The following is a 24563-nucleotide window of genomic DNA, read 5'->3' on the forward strand; positions in this document are numbered from 1 at the left end:
TTCAGGGCTGCAGCCGGCCTCTCACAATGGAGATCGGGCTGTGGCGTTTCCCATTCCCCCGGGGCTAGGGCTCTTCTCCCTTCGGGGGCGGCCACTGCCCCAGGCAGGGCGCTGGGCTGGGTGGCCCACGGGCCGATCCCGCCTGCGGGCTCTATTGGTGCGGCGGGGGCAGGGGCCAAAAGCTGGCTGGAGCTGCTGGGGGGGGGGGGGGGGGGCCGGGGGCTGCTCGCTGGTGCAGAGTGGGGGGGGCGCGGGGGCTCGGTCAGAGCCTGGGGAGGGGGTCGGGGCCAGCTCCGGGCGGAACGGGGCCGCTGGCCCTTTAAGAAAGTTCAATCGTGCAAGTTCATCAAAGTTTAAAAAGTTTTTCGTGGAAAAAAAAAAAGCGGGGGCTGGGAGGGGGGGGCAGGAAAGTTCGCGGCGGGCGGCGGGGATTGGCTGCGGGTTCCCCGGGAGACGGTGATGCAGGGCGAGGGGCCGGGCCGGAGCCCAGCCGAGCCCCCTCCCCCCCGGCCGGGCGTGCGGCGCTGCGCGGAGTAAGTGAGGACCCGCCGGACTGAAAAGGCGCAGGCGGCGGCTCGGGGCTGCACTCGGGGCCGGCGCGGCGGCTGCAGCTCGTTGGCACCTTCCCCCGCCCTTAATTGCTGCCGCCCAGCCCCTGCCCCACCCATGGGAGCCCGGCCCTAGAAATAGCCCCGCGCCGCGTCTCGCCCCGCACCGCGCACCTCGCCCACGCCGCACCCCCTCTTCGCCCAGCCCGCCCCGCTCGCACCCTCCCGGGCAGCACCAGGGCACCTTCTCCGCACCCGGCCGCTGCTTGATTGAGTGATTTTTGGCTGGCAAACCACCCCACCCCCCCCGGCACCATTTCCCTGCCCGGCCCGGGGCCGCAGCTCCCCCGAGAGCCTCCTGCCACCAAGCGAGCGAAGGCCGGGGGCAGCCCTGTGATCTCCGGACAAAGGAACCACAAAGAGCCGAGGACCGTCCACTCAGCCCCCTGCACCCCCGCCATGAGCAGCCTCAACAAGGAAAGCGAGCACAGCAGCAGCAGTAGCAACAGCGAGGAGGAGGTAGGGAGATGGGGGGCTGGCTGGGGAGGGTCTGTGCTGAGCCCTGAAAGTTTGGGGGCCCCCTGCCCTTCTCTGGAGGTGGGGCGGTAACTTCCCTCGGGGAGTTGAGGGCTCAGTGGGGAGTTTGGGTGCTGGTCTGGGCGCAGGCAGAGCTTGGGGCTGCTCTTACCAGGTGGGATGTAGACTCGAGCTTGCTGTGCCGGACGGGGGGTGTGGATGTGGGCTGGCCTCAAACAGCACTTAACGAAGGGCTCCCAGGGCTTGGGAGTCTCCTACATCAGCCTGAAAAGGGCAAAAAGCTGGCCAGAAATGCGCACCTTGGCTGGGCTGCGCTGTCAGGACCACTGTGAACCGGAAGAGAGAAGGAAGCCAGAGAAAGAACAAGCAAACTTTCTTGTGCGGGAGCCCTCCTCCAGCACAAACCCGAGCAGCTCCGAGCCCCGGTGTGGAGCTGTGGCCAGGCGGCCGGCACTAGGCTGTGCCTTTCTGGGGAGCTGGGGAAATGCTTGATCTTGGCCACCTCCTAGTATCGCTCCTTGGGTGGGTAGTTCTGTGCCCAGAGCTGGGACTGGCCCTCTGGGGCCCCGACAGTCTGTTCACCAGCCCGCAGAACTTGTGCTTGCCATTAAAACTCTCGTGCCACTTGGTGCTTAAAGTGGTCTTAAAAGTGTGTGTGGTTTGGGCGGGGGTCTGCCATAACCTGGGAGCAGCAGCTTTGCTAAGACAGGGCTCAGTGTGCTCCTCAGTGACCTGGCTTGATTGCTTTCAAAGAAACCTCAGCTGGGTCTGTGACCCCCCGCGCCCTCCCCCTTGCCACCCTACCTCCCCTCCAACACACATGCACTAAGTATGGCTGCTGGCTGGCGTAGTGCGGCGCATTCCGGCTTGTATTTGCTGGGCAAGGGCAACACCCCTTCATCCAGCCCTGATTCCCCCTCACCCCAAAGCCTGGGAGGAGGGGCTGGGGAGCGGTTTAGAATTCAATGACTCCCTGGCGTGTGGCTGGGGTGATGGAGGCACTCCTAGGGAAGGGCGGCCGTCTAAGCAGGCTTGGCAGGGTGTGGAGATGCACTGTCCTTGTAGCCTTGAAATGCTCACTAGGTTGTGGTGGGAACAACACTAAATTCTCCTCCTGGGTGTGCAATGTGGCTTTCCCGGGGTGGGTCCTGCTCTACACACAGGCAGAGGTCAGGAACATCACCGTGTCTCTGGTTCTGTTTTGCCCAGTTTGACCCCCTGCTTGACCTTGGGGAGGTGGGTGGGGCTAGCCTGGGGCATGCTAGCCCCAGAGCAGCTCTAGGGTGTATGAGAACAAGGCTCCTTAGCTCCCTGGGCTTGAGGGGACCCCTGCTGGTGGCAGCATGCCTGGGCTGCCCCCTGCTCAGCCAGATCCACAGGGCTGCACTCTCTGCTGGAGACCGGCACCTGCTTTCAATACAGCGGCTGGGTGGGCAAGAGCCACTTGGGGCGTAGAGGGGGCTGTCTCGGGCTCCTTTCCATCTCCTCCCTGGCCCCTGATGGCTAGCGGCATATAGCTGGGTGCTGTTCAGCTTTGTGCTGCGCAGTATGTTGGCTCTGAGAACGCTGTGTGGGGAGGAAGGGTGGGCAGCGGGACCTGGGATACTGCCTTCTGCAGGAGAAGCCTAGAACAGAAACCAGGCAACCTGAGGTCCGGCTGGCTGCACTGCTGTGACTCCCCGCTTTGTGGCATGCTGCTGGGCAGCAGGGAAAGCTATCCTTGGATGCTGCTACTGCTGCCGCCTCCTGCCCCAGAATGTCTGTTTATATTTTAGGATGCTCTGGTGCAGTGACTAGCATGCGCCCCAACTTTCCACAAGGCTTCAAGGAGTCTCTGAAGTAAGCCCACGGACGCTGACCCTCTGGGTGCAGACGCAACTGTTATGCATGTAGCCCTCTGCGCTGGAGAGAAGCGTGAAGTCCCTTAGCGTTTTGGTCGGATATGCTGTTCTTCCCTTCCCCTCCCCCAACGCTCCTAGAAAAAGCCGTGTAGCATTGCTGGCGCAGAATGGCGGCCATGTTTCCACCCCAGCGTTGGGCGAAATGCTCGCTATATGTTGGCGAAGCATGCTGAATTCTTGCTCAATAAATTGTCAACAGCTGCGTATGATAGCCTCCACATTAAGAGGCTATATCTGTCCAACCTCAGGCTGCTCTTTAGGGGAGAAGGGCTGTAGGAACGAAAGATAGCACTTGCATAGATCTGCGGGAAGCTGGCTGAGAAGATGCTAATGGCTAGTGGAGTAAGAAGGCTCGAAGCACTGCACTGTCTGGGGATGCCGTGATGTCTGCTCTTTCCATAGAATTTCTTTATTAGGTAGGACCCCCCCCCACCATCTAAACCCTAGTGAGCACCTTGCGTATTGCTAGAGATAATGCAGCAGTGTTTTACAGCACGTCTTGATTTCTAGGTATGGATTTAACTTCAGGTTTGTCTCCCACTGGTGGACACTCTACTAGTGTCCTCTCTCCCTTTCCCACCCCTATTTCTCCAGGCAAGTCCAGTTAATGCTTCTGTAACACAGGAAGGGGTTTATTACGTGGAGCTGATGGATGCTGACTGGGGAATCTGCTACAGTAGAGCCTAACTAATGGGCACTAATGCATTGCAAACCCTTGATCTGATTATTCATTGGCCTGCAAAACTCACCAGTGAAACCCAAGATGCTGGCTCACTTAATTAGCCCAGTGTAATTCTGTTTCAACTACTGTCTAGTGCACCCGCAGCATGCTAGTAAGCATTGTGCAAGATAACATGTCAGGCTAACAACTCTCATGCTGGAGTAAGGTTTCCTATTGCTGTGGTTGCATGGCTGGAGCAAAGTGGGGACTTGAGGTTCTGCCATCATTGGGTACATGTTGGCATTGTGACAAGATGCATTTGCGGCATGGGGGAGGTGGGAACATCTGGCCCTTCCAAAAGTGACAGTGGAGCAGGACAGGACCTGACTCTCCCGGGAAAGCTAGTCTTTAAACATTGAAACACAGTAACTCCAGTAAAGGGAGATGCAATGCAAGGCTGCCTGGGTGGAGCCCATCAGCAGTGCCCATCATAGAGCTGCACGGATATTGAGGCGGCAGGCAAATCGCAATGGCTTGGATAAATATCTAAAAGTAGTATGTCTTTTCCAAGAGTAGTGTCTAGGGCAAGGGGTCTCACACTGGGGGTCTTGGCCACCCAGTCACTCCTGAATTTCTAAATTGGAGGGAGGGTCCTTGCTTGATGGAAAGGGAGTGCTGGTCTGGTCCCAGTATGGAAAAGGCTGAGGGCTTCTGTGCTAAGACACCTGCCTCCTTCCTCCCCCTCCAGTTCTGTTCCCTAGAGTACAACACCTTTACTAGTTCCTTGTTGTGTGTACTGTCTGATGTCCAATGCTATAGGGCTTGTACCACTTCCTTGGGGAGCGTTCCATGGCCTGGCAGTCAGGCAGTATTCTCATGTTCCCCTTTCGTCCCATAATTCCTTGTTACACAGGCCTTCTCTGCATCATTCAAATTCCTCTCCCTTCTTGGTATCTGCCCCTTTGGAGGAGATCTCGCCAAATCCAAACACACTTTAGGCTAAAGTGTTTTTTCCAACTGATGTTACAAACACCACCCTGGGGTGGGGGGGCTGAGTGGAGCGGAACTGTCTTTTCAGGTGCACACAGTACCACAGAAAGCATGCTATAGAAAGACTGTCCTTTCCCTTGTATAGTCAGTTCCCCTGCTGTTTGGAAGGGATTTCACACAGCAATAGGGGACAGATAGTTAACCAAGTGACTAAAACTAGCAGGGGGCTTGATGACACCAGGTTGAACTTCTAACCTTGAAACTGACTAGAATTCTAGTCCATGCTGCTAATATTGCAACATGGCTCACCTTAACTCTGGCACGTGGTTAGGACTGCATCCCTCTCACTGGTTAGGCAAACAGTGCCATGTCTAGCATCTTCACTCAAATCTTATCCTTCCTAGCCTGCCTTATGAGCACTCAGTTGCTCTTCACGGGGCATTCTGAGAATGTTTCTTCCTAGATATGTCTTTGCATGGGCAAATTAGGTCTTTTTGCTACCTCACAGTGTAAACTCCTATTAAGTTGGCATCTGCAGCCACCCTTAAGTCTTGACAATGATGCTTTCCAGTATGAATATATGTACCTTGGCTTATTCTCTTCCTCCTCCTCCCCTCTCTATACTGGTTTGTGTAACTCCCAATAAATTTAACCTCACTTTGTCATCTAATCTCAAGGTCCCTGTCTTTCACAACGTCTCCTGATTAGTGTTCTCTGTAGATCTCATTAATGTGCCTCACTCCCCTTGCTTGGTTGTAATGGAAAGCTTAAATAGCAGAGCCTAACACCAGTCCCTGGTCTACCTCACCAGGCACCTCCCCTAACTTGATGCACTGCACTTATCTTTATCCTTTTGTTTACATGTCTAAGCCAGTCATCAGTCCATATAACTTGGTATGTCTGTCATTCTGAACTGATATGCAAAGTTGTATCTACAGCCCTCCTTCCAGCCACTAGCGTTGGCTCTAGTGAACAAGCCACTCTAGCAAGAATCAGTGATTCTTGTGGTGTTTGGGCTACAAGTAAACAGAACATTGCAACTTAGTGATGTTTCAGTGGCACCAGAGGACCCCCAATTGGAGATCTCAGAACCCCCATGTGCCTGGTGGTGTACAAACAACCAGGGGAGCTCCCCCTGGCAGGGATTTATAATCCATCCTCTGTCAACCCCAACGCTGTTCTAAACTCAAATTGTTGCCTCCTAGATGGCAGCCCCACATTCCCTCTCACTGGGCTGGGAGTTTAACTTTCGCAGCAGTCACTGCCAGGAAGCGCTGCACAAGAGGTACCGTGTTAGCACCTGGCTGGCAGCAAATACAAAAGAGCAGAAGGGGCATGTAGGGCACCTGTGGGGATGGGGTGAAGTCCTGGTGAGAAGCCAAGGGAGAGACCTTGCATCAGTTCACTAGGAATCCCACTGCCTGCTGAAATCCTTCTGTTCACCACCTCCCATTGCTTAGGCTGGCTCTGTCTCCACTAGAAAAAGGGTTGAGTTTAGGTCAAGCTTTGCAAGTGTGATGTAAACTCAGCCACTCCCCCAAGCCATGATATGATGGGCTGGGGGAGGGTAGCCCACCTTTTTTACCAGCTGGTGAGTAGGGGCGGGGGCTACCTTCCATAGATACTCTTATTGGCTAATGCGCCTGTCAGATCCTTGAGTAGTCGTCATGTTCCTTGTCTACTTTTTCAGAGAAACTGTAGTCTGACCCTCATGTCTCTGGATGCTTAAAGCTGCCTGCTACATGAGTGGGTTTTCATGCTCTCCAACGGTACTGTACTCACTCAACCTTGCCAAAGGGCTCTTCTGAAATGGAATGACCCTGTACGGTTGTCTTCTGTGCATTCCTTACTAGGGAGAACTTGAGTAGCTGCCATCAGGGTTAGCTCTGCTTGTTTATACCCCTTCCTCTCCCACCCTGTCTCTCGTCTACTTGGCTTATAAGATATTCAGGGCAGAGCCTGTCTGTACAGTGCCTAGTACAATGGGGCCTGTTAGCTGGCCCTTGGGTTCTGGTGTTACACCATTCATAAGCTTTCTTAGTTTCAATTGCGCGTCTCAAGCAGGGTAGGAATACGGTAGAACCAGAATGGTGCCTGGGCCTTCACTTCCTGGATCATAAAGAACATCTCTGCAGGTTCTAGACCTGTTCAACTAATACATCTGCCATTCAAGGCCCAACGAGAACAGTGGCTCATAATCCTGGACCTGTCCTTTGGGCACTATTCCTGGTGGCCTCTGGCAAACGTCCACAGATGCTCCATGAACATGCTTTTGATTCCTGACTTCTTATTCTTCCCTCCCCTCCCCCCCTTTCCTCGATGGCCCCGGTCTCAAGCAATGTGCTACTTTCTGTTCCTGGCTTTCCTCCTTCCTGTGTCGCCTCGCAGTGTTGGCTGGATGAGAAGGCTGGTCAGCGGCGATGGCTCCTTGACAGTGCTCCCCATGAGTTAAATCCTAAAACCTGCCAACCACCGCCGCTCTGAACTCCAAAGTGAAACTGATGGGCCTAGGCCAAAGCCATGGGCAAAAAGCTGTGCTAGAGGCATAGCTATGTGCTGAAGCAATAGTAGTCGCACCGTCCATGGGTGCTGAGCACCTACAGCTTCCACTGGCTGCTGTGGTGGCCTGCTCTGAAAGTAGGCGTGTCGAATCAGAGTAGCCTAAAAATGAGAACTCTGTCCTCAGCCTTCAGTACGTTGCCCAAGCAAATACAATACAGAACCTATGGGAGCTAGGCCAGTCCTGTCAGCATTAGCAAGTTCTAGACTCTTCAGAGAAGGCAGCACAAGAGCCTGTAATGACAGAACTACCTCACAGGCAACCTTCTCTGAAAGATCTACTCAAAGAACTACTGTGGGGGAAATCCTCTGGCCTGTGATAGACCAGGGATCAGACTAGAGCACATGGCCCTGTCTGACCTTGGAATCGCTACATCTATTCCACATCACTTACTGGCTGGTGCTACTGTGAGGAGGGCTTTATGGCTGACAAATGTCTGTTCTACCTGATGTACCTGAATAGCCTTATTTATGTTGGATTTCTGAATCCTACTAAGCTCTTGGCCCATCTTGTGCAACTCACTTCCCACAGTCTTATGTATCTCGTGAAGTTTCTTGACCAATTTTAAATGTGGTGCCTCATGTCCACGGGTATTACCTGTGTATAATAGGCCAGTAAATGGGAGCTCCCTAGCTTAGCTGCCACTTCCTTGTTCTAACAAAGAATTTAATATCTAATCTCAAGGGCTCCATTAATCCTGACTTGTGATCTGCTTGCTAAAGTTGGTGCTGATTGAGGCAGATGATACAAGATCCAAATGCGTAGCTTTCTCACCTAGAAATATGGTGACCAGGCAGCAAATGTAAAAAAATTAAGGTGAGTGGGTAATAGGCACCTATAAGATACAGTCGTGAATATCAGGACAGTCTCTTAGAATCAGGGCAACTGGTCACTCTACCTAGAAAGACACATGTGCAGTCAGATCAGAAAAACCACTCTCATGGCTGTTTCATTCTGGGTCTGAAACAAAGCACACAAAATGGCGGTTGTCTCTGCAGAAGGAAAGGAAACTCCTACGCTATAAAGATACCATATGCGTGAAACAGAATGACAGCTCCCTCCCTCCCTCTTTATTACACATCTAAACAACTAGGTAGCTGAAATCTGATTCCTTTCTTGTATAGAGCTGGGTCTTGGAAGGTAAATGTTAACCTAGTGCACTAACTTCCCTCCCCGCTCCCCCCCCCCCCACTCAGACTTGCTGGAATGCAGCTCCCTGTGCCGTAAAGACTGCATGACGCAGTTGCTGACATAAGCACAACCTTAATTCAGGACATGGGTCCTAAAGGTGGTAATCCCTTCCAGACAGCAGCAGGTACACCCAGCTCAGGTGTGTCCTCTTCAGACACCTGTCCTGTAGCCATACCACCAGTCTGAGATCATGGGTTCTTGTGGATGGGAGACCAAGGAAAAACCAGCTGTGCCAGGAGGCGATGCTGTTGTCCTGTAGAGGTGAAAGGGGTAGAAGTGCCATCTGATCAGCCTCTTGGTGTGCTGGGAAGGGGTACTGTGCATTTAGCTGAGTCAAACCAGTCCTGCCAGCGTGGGGTGGCTAACTTGCAAGCATAGGAGCATCTGTCCTGACTCTGCTTTGATCAGCTACACTCTGCTTTTGTGTGTGGGTCATGCTTCATCTGGATGTACTGTTAACTTCTTGTCCCAAATGCCTGGGTACAGTGTTGGCTCTCGGCCTAGAGGGGTGGGTGTGCACGTCAGTGACTGGGGTAATGCTGTGACCAGCTTGTAATTCTGTACAATGCTCTGAGGCTTGGAGTGTCTTCTAGCACCTTTCCTGGGTTTCATGAATCTGTTGCCAGGGTTGAACATGCAGATCCATGGGCAGCCCTTGTAAAGGCTTCCATGCCACAGAGATGGTGGGACCCCAATGGCCTGCTATCATGAGCATTCACTCTGGCAGTGTCAGGCACCATTTCAGAGACCACAAATAACTTCTTACTAAAGCAGAAAAGCCATCCCTCAGCACCCTAGCTGAGCTGAGCACCCTTGAGACGTGCAGGCTGTAATCGGAGCTATACAGTAGCTGCAGGCTCTTCCTCACACCTCCCTGGATGAGGCTTGGGGCTCCACTCAAGTTCCCTCTGGCCACTAGGGAGCATGCCGGTGCGCTGAGCAGCTCCTTGCGTCCAGGGTCCCAGCTGCTGGCTCTCCTGGTTGAAGATGGGAGCCAGGATGGCGCTGCAGCCCTGCTCCCCATGGCTGACTTTTTGCCACCACCTTGTGTGGGAGCTGTTCTGAGGCTGTCTCGTCCCAATGCTTGGAGAACTGACCCGCTGAAGAGCGTGGATGGAACAAGTAACATAGGGTGCTCAGAGCACCCCCACCCCTAGGCACCACTAGCCACTGGCTCCCCATAGAATAACTCTGTGCAAAGCTGGAGTGTCCCACAGGGGGCTTGGAATGGGGGAAGTGCAGGTAGTTCAGGCCAATCACCTCTGCCTCTGATGGCATGTGCCAGCTGCAACGAAGCTGCCCTCCAAATGGCAGCAGCTACTGCAACAGACCGAGCAAGGGAGCATTGCGGGCGAAGGACCAGACCGTCAGCCCAAGGAACACAACTGGCTCCTGGGCTCCGTGTCCTCGCTGGCACTTGGCTCGTGGCCAACCACACCCACTTAGGCACACTTGTGAAAACCTCTCTACTGTCGTTTCACTCCCGCAGGCATCGCTTGTCAACCCCCACTTTATTACTGGGAGGTGCTCATGATATGGGCCATAAGAACCAATTGGTGCGATGCCAGCCAGCCTGGAAGGTGAAACTGGGGAAAAACGTCTGCAGAAATCGAATGCCTGCCCTCTTCCAGACACCCATGGGGTGGGAGGTGTTCCCCAGAGACAGTGGCTGTGGCTTAAAGCCCAGAGCTGGCCCCTAGGCAAGTATGGCTGCTGGTGAGGGCCTGAACTTGTGCCCCCTACACAGCTGATGTGCAGCAGCTGAGGCAGTGCCAGCCCCGGGTCAGGTGGAAGGGGTGGGATGGGCAGCAGATGGGCACCTGGTGGGGTGGGGAGGGGCTGACTGAAGGTGTTCCTGGGTGGGAGCTGCAGGTGCTGGGTGACTGAGTAGGCTTTGCCTGGCCTAAAATGGCCTGTGTGGAATGACTGGAGCAGGCCAGTCTGGGATCAACTGTCTGCCAGCAGCCCTCCCAAAACCTCTTGTTTCCAAGGGTGCTGACTGGGATGGTGGGGGAGGATGGCTGGGGCATGGGACGACACATGTTGCAGTAGATGGGGAGGGGAAGCCCTAGTGGCTGTGAATCTGGCCGCTGGTGGGTGCGGGTCTGACATAGCAGTACTGCCCACAAGCTACCTGTTTGGCTCCATTTACATGGCCTGGACCCCCGTTAAAGACAGATGGCCCTGTCATGTGACTTCCACGGACTCATGGCTGGTTACGTCCACCGTGCCTACGGGGGAGCGTGTTGCCTTCAACTCCTGCTGGCCACAACCTGTTGTGTGCTGCACCGTGCTGGCTCTGTGCACTAGTGGTACCTGGGCTTGTGAGCTAGGCCAGGGACTCCTGGGAGGAGACAACCTCCAAAGGTGCACGATCTTCTGGTCTCACGGGGACTCTGCTGCATCTTCCCCTCTAACCCGGCACTTCTGTCCCAGGTGTAGTCTGTGTGCACATGAGCTAAGCTTGGCTGACAAGCTGTGTGTTGAGGCGGGGGAGATGCGGACTCTGAATTGCCGCTCCCCTTCAGAGTGGCTCTCGAGTGCGGCTGTTGGTGCCCAAAGGGCAGTGTGGGGTCAGTAGCTACGTATGGGCCCACTCCTAGACTGCAGAGAGCTGCCAGTGTGGAGGTGGAAATGACCCAGCCCTCTGGAGTTACCAGCTGTGCTTTGGTAGGATGCCATCTGGAGTCTTCCTACACTCCATGGCCAAGAAGGGACCATTGTGCTCATCTAGACTGACCTCTTAATCTAAAACAATGGCCCTTGATGTTGAGGCCACAAGAGCTCTAGTATTAAACATGGTAGCCTGGCCTAAATGTACGACTCCTCCAGGGCAGCTTCTCTGTGGCACCCTAGATCCCTTCTCCCTTCTTGGAGGTTGGGGGATAGAGCAACTCCAAAAGGGCTGTGGAGTGGCCTTTTCCAAGATGCCAGAGTGTCTGAAGCTCTGGCAAGGCAGTTACTGCCCAGATGTGGCTCCTACCATCTAAACTGAGCTGGCTGGGGTGGGGTCCAGAGCTGTCCTAGAGGACATGTCCCCAACAAGCACTAAAAGCTGACTGGGCTTTTGGAGTAGCCCCCTGGGGGCTGGGTCAGGTGTGCCTGTGGCATGTGTAGCTGCACCCCAGCTAGCTTTAATCTTGCTCCACTGCTCTGGAGACCGGCACACGTCTGCTGCTGGCACCTGAGCTGAGATCGAGGATAGCGTGGGTAGGCCTGTGTGTGCTGCCATCCCCCGTCACTGTAGTGTAGATGTCCCCCAAGCCCCGTGGGTACACATGGGGCGGGGGGGGAGGGGGTCCTGCATATGTTGTTGGATTTGAGGGAGGGGAAGGCTGCCCTCTTTTCTTCCCTCCCCCTTACTTTATGGTAGGATGTTCCCTGGGGCTGCAGGGGGAGGAAAGCAGGTTCCACCTCTGCTTCCCCCCCTCCCCCCCCCCCACAGTGTTCTTTATTGCCTTCTCATGGTGCTGCCCGCTCCCTCCCCCTGCTCTGTCCTACCTTATCGCTTGTTTAGCCTCCAGACTCTTCCTCCTGGGCTTCCTGCTTCGCTGGTTTTGCTGTCCTATTCCACTTGTGCTGCCCCCCTCGCATTTCATTTGGGGGCCATCTCTTCCCCCTCCCTGTCTTGCCACAAGCTGCTGCTGGGCAGTGGGACGCTGGTGCACAGATGCCAGTGGAGGTCAGGAGTCCCGGCACAACTGCATCACCAGCCCATGTCCCCATAGACCCATGCCCAGCAGCAGTGACCTGAACTAGGGACTAGTAAAGGCTGGGCTAAACGCCTCGCAGAGGTGTCCTTTGTTTCCCTGCTGTACCCGGGCTGTGCGGGATTCTTGGGAAGCCAGTGTCCAGACTAGAGACTTGGTAGCGCCTGACGGGGAGGAAGGGACACATTATGGAGGGCTGTGGGGATGCTCAGCAGCCCTGTTGCTGCTTCAGGTGACTTTTGTGTAACCCTGTGGTTCCTCAGGATCTGTGGCTGACTCCAGAGATCTGGAATTCTCTCGGCTTGGGCTTGCCATGGATGCCACAGAGCCTGTCTGGTGTCAAGGGGCAGCTGCCTCGGAGCACTGCAGAGGCCTGTCCACCCCAGCTGGGGACCGCCTGGGAGCAGCAGGCACTCTGGGGCTTTGCTAGACTCTGGCCGGATGTGCAAGGGCTGAGCAACCAACAGGGCTGGGTCCAGGTGTCCCTGGCAGGGACTTCAGTGGGAGGGGAAAATGGTAGCCCCTCTAATATCCACAGGGATCTGCAGCTGGTCATTGAGGGGCATGGGTGCATGTCCCTTAAGGTGTATTTCTAGGTGTGTGGGGGAGAGGTCAAGCAGATCAGGTCCTAGTATAAGCTAGGAAGAGGTTCTGGTAAAGCTGGTGCTCTCTGCAGCCCCAGGCTGTATGCACACTTAGAGCTGCCCTTTGACTTTCCGGCTCCCCTAATGCACCTGTCTGCTGATGGAAGGTGAGAGACAGCCAGCCATGGATACTGAAGTTCTTGTGCTGAACCGGTTCAGCACATACTGTGCATGCTTCTCTGAGCCAGCACCTCCTGCAGGGTTGGAGTTGAGTCTTCAAGGCCGGGATGAACTGTCCTCTCTCTCCTAGCATAGCAAGAGGGGCTGGTTGTAGTTACTAGGACCTGGATTGAATCCCATACATTCCTCTCTTGGTACTTTGTGTTTAGGAGGCAAGTTCCATGGCTGAAGATGATGGTCTAGGCGCTAAAGTCCCTGTAGTCTTGACACCAGCTTCCTAAAAGGCCAAGCTGCTCTAGTACCACAGATCCATGACACCTTGGCCTGAGAGAAACCCCTCCCCATCTGGGTCCCTGTGAGCACCAGTGCAGATACTCCCAGATCCATTGACATGAGGCTTTCAAATCCAAGTAGTGGTAGGTGCAATGAACACAAGCAAAGGATGGTGAGTGGCCTTCAGGATGTCTACTGCTCCTTATTCTCCAGCCTCAGTGGATGCTGAATCCTAGCACTTGGGAAAGCAACAGGAAGAACTCCTAGCTAATGCCTCTGGCTGGCCTAGGAACAGGTTAAGACTTTCTGGAGTTAGTTGTATGTTTGCCAAACTCCTACAGTGATCTTTTTTCAGGTAGCCATGAGTGTCTGGGCCTCAAGCAGCTGCCCTCCATTGGAGAGATGTCTTGTGGCAGGCTTGCCTGTCTGGATGGGGTAATCCTTGCAAATGGACTCGTGGTGTTAATGTCAAGATTGTTTTCCCTGAATAGTCTGTGTCCAAGCAGTGAAAAGATGCTGTGCTAGCAGCTGCTTCTGCTGCTAACGCATCTTGAAGCATGACCTGAGACTGACCCTAAAGACAGAGGCTGGGCTAACAGCAGTAAAACTTCTTGGTGCGGATCTGGGTGGCTGCACCTCTGGGCTTCCCCAGGCCAGGCCAGAGTCTAATCTCAGGGTGTGCACACAGTGGTGCTTAGTCTGGTGCACCAGACTAATCTCCAGCTATATGCTTCCTGCTCCTTCATGCAGAAACCAGTGTCTGTCTCCACTTCCCAGCTAGCTCACTGCTGTGGTCCTGCCCTTCCCACTGCAGCTGGGCTAACCCCCTCCCCCTGCCCCCAGATGTGCAGGAATATGAAATGCTTGAATAGGGGCCTTTAAACTTCATTTATTGGAAGAGGCAGGGGAACATCCTCTGTGTGCACATGGCTCTGCTTTGTAGCCAGCACAGCTGTATTTATATCCGCTCTCAATGGCTGCGACAGTAAACCTGACTCATAAACACTCAAGCCTTCCTCCCCATACCGTGTTCCCTTTCATAGACATGGCTGTACTCACTGTGGGGCCCAGATATTGGCACTGTCCCTGGGGGGGCTGGTGTGGGCTTCCTCTGACTCCATCTGTCACTCTTCTCCATGACTTGTTAATGTCGCTCATGCTTGGCTGAGCAAAAAGGCTTGACTGTCCCAAGTCATAAAGGCTGAATGGGCCAGGCTGAGTGTGTCTGGCTCCCCATACACCAGCCAGGAGGCTGGGCTGTTGCATCACAGCTGGATGGTGCATTCCAGGGGTGGGGCAGGGACAAGCTCTTCCTTGAGCCCTCGAATGGGGGTTCTTCCACCCATGTACTGCTCACTTGGCACTTAAATCCTCCTTTGCCTGGTTGGCCCACTGGCTCTTCCAGGTCCCCAATCTAATGGAGAGGGTCGTGTTCCTAGCAGGAAGTCCCTGCTAGGCTTGCCATTATAAATCCCTGGCAGCTGGTGGTGGGTGCCTGATATCCTGGCCAGTGTCCAAAGGGGCAGGGATGGTCTCTGCCCACATGGCTGGTAGGGGGAGCTCTACTACAGACGAATGTCCTATTTGCGACCCGGGAAGTGGGTGGGCACAAGCCTGCCCACTGCTAAAGGCCCCTCCCCCAGCCTAAGGGGAGGAGTCACTGGACCCGGGAGACAACTAATGGAAAAAAAACAGGGAGGGGCGTGGGGGGTCACAGGGTCAAAAGGAGGAAACCAGAGGGGGACACCGAGCAGAGAACCCCAGACAGCGTCCACTGCTCCCGGAAGGTGTCCAGGGAGCCGGCGGGAGCTGCCCAGAGGAACTCTGCCCGGATCCGTGAGCACACGAGGGAACAGAAATAGGCCCCACAATCACAGAGCGTGCCGCCGCGCGCGCCCCCCCCCCCCCCCTGGCCAACCTCCTCTCCCTGGTCTTGTAGATGGCCAGTTTGGCCAGGGCTAGGAGGAGGTTGCCCAGGAGGTCCCGCGACTTTGTGGGGCCACGGGTAGGGTGTGTATAAAGGAACAGGTGCAGGGAGAAGTGCAGCCAGAACCTCAGCAAGAGGTTCTGGAGGAGCCGGAACAGGGGCTGCAGCCTGGCGCACTCAAGGTAGACGTGCGCCAGGGTCTCCCTCACGCCGCAGTAGGGACAGGTGTCGGGACGAGGGGTAAACTGCGCCAAGTACACGCCCGTGCTCACGGCCCCATGAAGGAGCCGCCAACTGATGTCCCTGGTGGGCCGCGGAGTCAAGGTGGAGCACAGACGAATGTGCCAGGGAGATCTTTGGCTCAGTCTGTAGGCAACTGGGTCACGTTGTGGACTACTTGCTTCAGAAGCAAATTCAAATGTTTGTCATCTCCAGTTGTCTCACTGGAGATCCTGTGTTTGACTTCATTTGCTCCTCCCTGCATCCCCCATTCTTCTAGCACTGCTGTGGTGTGTAAACGGAGTATGTCTCTACCTGCTCGAGTAATGCAGCCACTTCTGGGGTGCAGCACAGCAGCTGTTCAGGCATGCTCAGCAAGTCGAAGTTAGTCACCCCTTCCTGTCTTCAGTAGCACTGAAATTGTGGCTTTATCTCCAAGGCAATGAAACATGGGGCAGCTCAGCTCTGCAACAGCAGCCCCAGCTGGGATGAGGATGAATGGGAGCAGCCCCACCAAGGGCCTTCATGTGGTCATCTTTTAGATGACTAGGAGCAGTCAGGGACTCAGCCTTGCCACCCACGGCTACCTAATGCTGACTAGCATGGTCCCTCTTCCGAAGGGAGAGGCCGGTGCTGAAATGGCAGCTGGTGGCTTTCCTTGGTGGCTTTAAACTCACCTGGGTTAGAGGCTGGGCTGAAGTGGCACCTGGTGCAAGAGTGTGGTGTGGAGAAGCCTATGGACATACAAGGGCTTGCCATGTGAGCTGGGGCCGTATCAGGTCCCATGACCCCCTCCTTGGCCCAGGATGGCCAAACAGCACACTTCTGGGGTGCCTTTTCCCTATTCCACTAGGCCTAATTGAGGCCACCACTGAGCCTGCCTTCAGTCCCCCCCAAGCTGGTGGCTAAGCTGCTGGAGCTCTCTAGGCACTCGGATGCTGAATGCGAGAAGCCTTTCATAAAGAGAAGGGGCTGGGGTTGACAGCCCTGGCTCCTGTTCCCAACCACACCAGAGTTGCTGTGACTGTATCTGGCCCCAGTCCTGCAAGGTCTTTCTATAGATTTGGGGGGAGGCATGGTTTAATTGTTGGGTCACTTTGCAGTCTGGCTCTTAAAAGCCCAACAGATGGGGGTTAAGAAGGGTGAGTGACCCAACTATTTGGTATGTTGGCTTCTCCGTTTCAGAGGCTCACCGAATCTGCCCCCTCTAGCATTGTGCGTAACAGGAACTTAACAGGCTCTGCCTCAGTATCTGGAACTGAGAGATTAGCCAGCCAGCGAACGTAACACTCTTAATCTTCGTGGAGAAGATTCCAAATGTTCCCTTCCTGCCGTTCTGTTTTGTAAGCTCCATGTTCCTTGCATCACTCAGTGCCTTATAAGTCCTGGGTTTTAGAGCAGTCGGCTGCCTCGCAGCATTCCATCAGGCTAGCGTCAAGTGGTCCCAGCTGCATCTTGTCCAGAGCTGACTCGCAACTGCAAAACAACAACAGCAGCGTGCGGTGGCCGTGTCTCCTGCAAACTGGATGGGCTAGCGGGGCACCGGTGCTGCACCGCTTCCTCGTGCATGATGTGGGGAGGGCAGCTGGGCCCTGTGAGTGGAGCAGGCACAGCCCCTCACACTTTAAGAGGCGGCACAGCTGATGTTTAGAACCATGGTCTGCTCTGGGAGGCAATGGTCCGCTGACACCCCTCCAGTGCTAGGAGCAAACTCTGGCAAAGTTCAGTGTCTATACTGACCTCTTCCCTGCCCCATCTCCTTGTGACTGCGTATCTTGCAAATGGACACAACTACAGAACTAGGCTTGGCAAATGGCAGTTTTTTTTCTTGTCTTCCACAGATCTGTCAGTTTTATTTTTGCTTATTTTCAGTGGCGGGGTGAGCAGGGGTCAGACAATTTAATGATGGTGGTAAAACTTTAGTTTCAACTAACTCAAATATAGATTGTGAAAATAGACCGACAATGAAAGTAGCCTTAAATCAAGTTGTGCGTTCAGGCAGTGCTTTTCTTTCTTTGCTTAGCTGTATGTTTCAGTTATCAAGGGAAACATTTTAATCCGCTTGTGTATGGTGAAATCGGCACTTTCACAGGGTTTGGAGGATCAGGTTTTTGGTAAGACTTGTTGAAGGGGGGCACTCCCGGCTGAGGTGCCCTGATTGCAAGGGTTACGAACAAGTTCCCTGATCTCCAGCTCCCTGGCTTGGTAGCAGATGTGCTGAATAATCTTGGTCTGTAGGGCTCGGTCTGCCTGGTGCTCCAATGGGCTCCAAGATCTCACGGGAGAAGGGTGTGTATAAAGCTTCCCTGCCCGAGATCCTATTAGTCTCTTGTCTGCCGTGATGGCTGGGCAACAGTTCCTCTGCTGCTCAAGGAGGGGGTGGCAGAAGAAGAGACCATTTTCCCCTGCTCTCTTAGCTGGGAGGGTGCCATGATTACTTTCCAGGCTTCCCACAATGCTGTGAGAGAAGGGGGAATGTTGGCACAGCTGGGTAATGCCCAGTCCTTCTGTGCCAGTCTTGCTGCTGTTGGGTCAGGCTGTCTCTGGCCTCTGTTTAAGATGGGGGTGACCTAGAAACTAAAACCTGCTTCAGGCCCCTGAATTGGGCTCCTCCCCTGCAGAGCCCCAGTTTTTTCTGGGGCCAGGGAAGAGTTCAGCAGGACCTGCGTCAGGTGAAATTGCTGCAGTAGGGCTTGGTGTTCCAAGGTTCTGCTCTTAACCAACCTGGGGATGCAAAGGGACTCGCCCTGCTGAATAAAGCAGTAGTGTCCATGTTGAGGCCTGAGCCAGCACAGGCTTGGATTCTAACCGGAGCTCTGCTAACCTGATCTTGGATCACAAAGACCATGTCTCCAGTGCCACTTATGTTGGTGAAACTTGTCACTCAGTGTCTCGTCAGCATCGCCCCCTCTCCCCCCCAATTTCACTGGCATAAGTGGCGATGTGCACAGCCCTGTGTTGGCGGGAGAGCTGCTTCTGCTGACGTTGCTACTGCCACCTCATTGAGGTGGCTTTATGCTGATGGGAGAGCACTCTCCTGGCCGCATAAAGCAGCTACACAAGCAAGCTACGTCAGGGTAGCTGCATTAGCACAGCTGTGCTTCTGTAAGCTTGCTAGTGTAGACCTGGCTTAAACCACACAACCTTTTTGGCTGGAGACATTGCTTAATCTATAAAGTAACATCCTTCTAGAGGATGTGGGGAAGAGACCCAAGCCTGTGTGTACTAGGATAGCCTCATACCTGAGGTCAAGTGACTTAGCCTGGGTAAAAAGCTTTCAGGAGGGCTTGGATCTCAAATCCCATGAGAGGGTTTAGTGTTAAGAGGCAGTTGCAATGAAATTCACTTTCAGGTTCTGGGCTGGCTTCATCACTAGCAGATGTACTGTCAGTCTTGGGAGCTCTGTGAGAAACCCATCTCTTGTCCCCAGCTGGGTTGCTCCTGGGTTAAGATGAAAGAAGGGAAAAGATGGAAAACTAGAGAGAACGAGTGTTGCCTTCAGGATTGTTGGGGAAACTCTCAGCCCACAGTGACTCAACAGTTCTAGGAAGTTACAATCTGACATTTCTGACACTGGCCATCAATGGTTTAATGTTGGCCAGTGTAACTCTGGCCTGTGGGGTGGGGGAAGAAAGAAATGGCTCCTGTGTGCAAATGTGATTGGACAGGAGATAATTTCCTGCAGTCCCATCAACTCGCCTCTACCATGGGTAGGTCTCTAATTGGGGCTAAGCTTATTGGTAACCCTCTGGCCATGTCTTCCTGGTCCAGTAATCCATGGATCCATAGAACTAGAGCTAGTGTATGTTTATGATCTGCTGGTTTATTCCAAATTCCTGTTTGCCCGACCTTCAGCATTAACTACATGTCTTGTCTTTCCAATCTGAATGTGCATCTCACAGGCACAAGGGATGCCAAGCTTCCTGGACAAGACTGGCATGGCATTGTCCAAGCTGCCACCACTCAACGGCTGACTGGTGATACAGGAAGTGATAAGCCACCTTGCTTCCCTGTCCCACGTAATTTGGGGGAGGAGGGGTTGGCCCTGGGATGGGGAGAAAAGTCTGCCATAGCTCAGACTGGGAGGTGAGGTTGAGGACTGGCAGGTTGGGATGGGGCTGAGTGGTAGAGCAGTGGTGTGGCTGGGCTAAGAATGGGAGGGCTGTGGGGGGAAGGGCGGGTGTCAGGTGCTTTAGTCCCAGCTGGGGTGCTCTAGGTAAGGGGTCACTAGGGAAGAATCAGTTGGCTTGGCTGCTCCTCTGAGGAGAATGCACTGTTGCTGGCAGTGGATATCGGCTCCCCAGCATGTCTCACTCTGCCCTCAAAAGCTGGTGTCCAACACTGGACAAAATGAGGCTCCCTGGGCTGGAGCTTGAGACCTAGGTCTCTGCCATGGTGCTGGAAAGGCTGTTCCAACCATGCTGGTGGTGGAAACCTTCTTAAACAATGGGGGAAGGTGGAGAGCCTCTCTGGCAGCCATCTTTGGCAGTGGCGCTCTTTCCTGGTGGAGATGGACTCATAATACAGAGTGGGATACAAGCCACATCCACCCTTGTCCTGAGTCTGACAGCTCTCCATGTAATCTCGTCTTTCCTACTCGTGTTTTCCCCAGCACTCTCAAAATAGCTCTCTGCTCCTCATAAAGGCAGCATTTGCTTTCCATTCGAACATACCTGTCGCAAGGGCTTGCTGATCAACACATCACAGGGCCACTTTAAAAACCATCTGACATGCATCTCTCTGCACAGAGAAAACATCCTGTTCGGGGACCTGAGCCTACCCTGAATCCTGAAATATTGAACAGGGACTGATTCACATGGCTAATGCACGTGTGGGCCTGGAGCGGGAGTGACGTGGCAGCCTCCTGTGCGCAAGATGGGCTGGTCTCTCTGAGAGAGTGTGGCAGATGCTCCCCATCCTCCATGTTAGTGCTTATTAGTCATCCGCGATGTGCAGGCAGTGGCTGAGTTGCCAGGTCTCTGTCAGAGCTGCTAAGACCAGCAGTTGTGCTGTGTGAGAACCAGTCACCTTTCCAATGAGCTTGCAGGGTTGATTTGCACAGTTTGACCTTGGTGGCTTTCAATAAAGCTCCTCAAACCAGTTGCAGGAGATTGGCCCTCACTCAAACCCTTCTCCTGGAACTCACCTCACCAAGGGTCCAGCCTGCCGGGACCAGGTACAGACTAAAGGAGGCCCTGATAGGCTCAGATCCTACCTAGAGCAAAGCCGAAGGTTTCTGTAGGTGGCCAGGAATGGGAATGTGTTGGGCTAGGCAGGACAGGAGATTGGGCCTAGATTGGACTAAACAGTAAGTGGTTTTCAGTCACTTGCTAGACTGGCATAGCCTGCTGGATGCCAATGGCTGCAGAGTAAGCTGCTGTGTCTGGGGCCTGCTAGGAGACTAGTCTCTTACCTTGGTAAATTCCAAACCCCCCAAATTTCTTTCTCCCCCTGAAGAGTCTTTAATGACTACTGGAAAGCCATAGTTCCAGCAAGTATTTGAGGGGCTCCTGCCATCCCAGAACTCTCTATTGTAAAAAGTATTTGTCCATAAGCTTCACCTGCCAGCAAACCAGCTGCCTGGCCCATGGCCCTACATTCAGTGTAGCACTTACACCATTCCAGGAACAGCTACTTGTGCAGTGGCAGCTCCTGGGTGGTGGATCAGTGATCCTGGGCTTGCAAATGATGGTGTGTGGCAAGGAGCCAGAAGTGCAGCACTTCAAGGAGGAAACCTTGAAGCCAATTCTCTGGTGTCTGAGGAGCAAGAGGCTTGTGATGCATGCATTGAGTGAAGAGAGATGGGTACCACTGTAATGGGCAGGGCATCCATCTAGAGCTCTTCCAAAGGCAACATGCTCACAGATATGACCAGTCTCCTGAAGTAGTTGCTGCAGAAGCTTGCTGTCTAACTCAAGCATATCCCAATCAGCCTGCCCCATCAAGGAATGGAGGCAAAGGGGTGTTCTGAGAAATGTCCCAAACTCTCAAATCTGTGGTAGAAGATCCAAGTACCCAGCTCTTCCTTGGAGGACACAGGGTTTGGGGAGTCTTCTGCAACCATGTGTGGGCCTAGGGTAGCTCATGGGGCTGTTCACAGCTAGACTGGACATGTTGGGCAGTGCAGCCTAGCAGGTGACTAATCTCTATCCTGTCTTCCATGGGGCACAGATCTGGTCTGGCGGTAGTGGTGGGCTCACAGCGTTGTCCCGTTTGGTAGCGAAAGTCTCCTGCTCTAATACAACTTGAGTGCCTCTCAGGCTAGACACACATCCCCACTCTTCTTTTTCTTCAGCTGTCCTCTCTAAAGTACTTGGACAGGGATGTGCACCAGTGTCTTGTAGAGTCAGTTCCTGGTGATGCTGCATAAACAAACTGGTTAAGTGGGACTGGTGTCTGTGGGCAGGAAATGGCTGAAATGGATACTTGGGTGCTCACTACCCCTCTGCTGTGGTCTCATGCATCCTGGACAAGCAGCCTGAACATGTAGTGCGTCAAGCAAATGTATGGTATTTGTTAGCTTGGTCGGTCTTTTATTTATTTATTTATTTATTTTTAAACCGCTTAAGGCAGTGCCAGAGCAGACAGACTCCTCTGGTAGAGGGGAAATGACTCCACAGAATATTAGCACGTCCATGTTTTCAGTTCTTTCACCATGCCTCAATCTAGCCACTTACTGGAAATCTAACCAGGCCATTCAGCACCCAGAAGATGATCTAATCTGAGATCATGACACTTCAGTATTCTAAGTTTCATGTGGCTTGTTCGTAGGTCCATGCCCTCCACCCTCACTGATCTGGAAGGAAAGGATCTTGTTTGACTGAGCAACAGTCCCTTCTGCAAACATCCCATCAGAGCTAGAATTGCAGAGGTCTTCCCCTTCCACACATCAGTCAGCGACAGCAGAAGGGTCTTGTAACCTGTCAAATGTTCCCTGAGCTGCAGTGATGAGTAGAACTGGAATGAAATGAGGAGTTCCCACAGTGCCAGGGGTCCCTTGAGTCCTGTCATGCCACCCATGGCTCCAGGCTAACTGTTCTCTCCTGCCCACTCTCTGACATCAAAGGTGCAGTAACCACTTGGTCACTGTTTTTTTTTGGACATGCTCATACAGCACAAGGTGGAATCTCAATTGCCTGTAAAATTAGATCCATGATGGTGGCCAGGAGGGGTCTCTTAGCCAAATCTGAATGGATTACTTTGCTGTTAAACAGTCATGTCTCCTCTGCCTCAGCTTGCTAGAGGGTGGCTAAAACAGTGTCTAATTGTTGCCTTGACCTCCTGTCACATGACCTAAACCTCTGGGTCACATGCAGGTGACACAGGATAATTGTTTTCCTCCATACTCATCAAAACACCTTTTGGCCAAGGGAAGGGCTCATCAGGATTAGAACCTAGGAGTCTATGGCAGATCAAGACTTGGCCATGCTGCCTCCTATAAAGGACCTGCTGAATCTCTGTTCTGGGATATGCTGCCAGTAAAAAGGGGCAACTCCTCCAGATGTGCCTGAGTGTCTTAATTTAATCTTATAGCCTCCTAGTGACTGGTGCACAGAGGATAACTATCTACTTCTGCTGCCAGCTATTGTAGTGACCCCCTGTGGTAGGTCTGTGCTGAGGATTCAGGGATCCAACTGCAGGCGATATTGTGCATAAGACTTGCATTCTTCTCAGTCTTGGGAAATGGCACTAAATATTAAAGCTGCAAAGTAAGAACCTCAAAGCTGGTAGATGAAGATAGACCTTGAGTGCCCATTCCAATTGAAAGGAAATAAGATGATGAGTAAGAAGCCACTATGGCTCCGCCAGGAGTTCTTTAATGACCTGAATAAAAAAGAACCCTACAAAAAGTGGAAACACCATCATGTTGGAGGGCCAAAGAACAGTGTAAGCAGGTAGGGAAAAAGGCCAAGACATTAAGTTCCCCCTGAAAGGGAGATGCAAGGCAATAAGAGGTTCTTTAAATATATTGGGAGTAGAACAGGGAAGTGTAGGTCCTCTACTCTAGCAGGGAAGGAGAGCTCATAGCTGATGAAACCAAGAAAGCTTAATGGCTGTTTTGCTTCAACCTTCACTAGAAAGGTTAATGATAAGTTGCTCAACACAGTTAAGCAGGGGGAAGGAATGCAAGCTAAAAATAGGGAAAACAGGTTACAGAATATTTAGATAAGTTAGATGTATTCAAGTCAGTAGGGCCTGATGAAATTCATCCTAGGGTACTTAAGAAACTAACTGAAGCAATCTGGGAGACATTAGCAATTACTTTAGGGAATTCCTGGAGGACAGAGGTCCCAGAAGACTGAAGAAAGGTACTCTGCTGCCCCATTTCTAAAAAGGGGAACCACGAGGGCCCAGGGAATTCTAGACTAGTCAGCCTAACTTGAATATCTGGAAAGATACTGGAGCAAATTATTAAACAATCCCCTTGTAAGCACCTGGAGGATAAGGTTATAAGGATTTATCAAGAACCACTCCATGCCAAACCAACTTAATTTCCTCCTTTGATAGGATTACAGATCTTGTGGATGGAGGGATGCATTAGACATGCTAGACCTAATCTCTAGTAAGACGTGACACAGGTCTGCATGGCGTTCTTATAAGCATAGTAGGGAAATGTGATCTAGATGAATTTACTATAAGGCGGGTGCACAACTGGACTCAGTTGTTACTAGTGGCTCGCTGCCAAGTTGGCAGGATGTATCTAAGGAGGTCCTGCAGGGTCCGTTCTGGGTCCAGTACTGGTGCGTGTTTTCATTAATGATTTGACTAATGGAGTGGAGCACAAGCTCCCAACCCTTGCATATGGAAGGGATTGCAAACACTTTAGAGGACAAGCATTAAAATTCTCCGTTTCAAAAGGACTTGACAAATTGGTCTGAATTAATCATGGTGAAAGTCAAAGATGTGCAAAATATTCCTTTTAGGAAGGAAAAAATCAAATGTAGAACTACAGATTGAGGGGCTAGGGGATAGTACTGCTGAGAACGAGCTGGGGACCACACACTGCAAAAAAAGGCTGTTGTAGGGTGTATTAACAGGAGGCTTGTATATACAACACAGGAGGTAATTATCTTGCTCTCGTTGGCACTAGTGAGGCCCCAGATGGAGTACTGTGATCAGTTCTGGGTACCACGGTTTAGGAAGGATGTGGACAAATTGGAGACAGTCCAGAGAAGAGCAACAAAAATGATTAAAGATCAAGTTTTCTAGATCTGAGGAAAGGTTGGGGGCGGGGGGGAACACAGGGCATGTCCAGTCTTGAGGAAAGACTGGGGTGTCATA

The 24563-nt window shown here is 52.9% G+C and overlaps 1 protein-coding gene across 2 annotated transcripts in view; it reads left to right on the top strand.

Moving 5' to 3' along the window:
• The first annotated feature begins 530 nt into the window (after positions 1-530).
• RBPMS2 (RNA binding protein, mRNA processing factor 2) overlaps positions 531-24563 on the top strand; it is a 51083-nt gene continuing 27050 nt past the window's right edge. The window contains exon 1 of one of the 2 annotated variants that reach the window (XM_067556032.1): positions 531-1067. In XM_067556032.1, the coding sequence (XP_067412133.1) occupies positions 1008-1067 (60 nt within the window). In that variant the 5' untranslated portion in view covers positions 531-1007. The remainder of the gene's footprint in view (positions 1068-24563) is intronic. The other variant, XM_067556031.1, reaches the window with a different exon arrangement.

This window comes from Emydura macquarii, unplaced genomic scaffold (genome assembly GCF_026122565.2).
Source record: "Emydura macquarii macquarii isolate MOO-44397 ecotype Brisbane River unplaced genomic scaffold, CSIRO-AGI_Emac_v2 contig_1644, whole genome shotgun sequence".
Classification (NCBI taxonomy): Eukaryota; Metazoa; Chordata; order Testudines; family Chelidae; genus Emydura; species Emydura macquarii.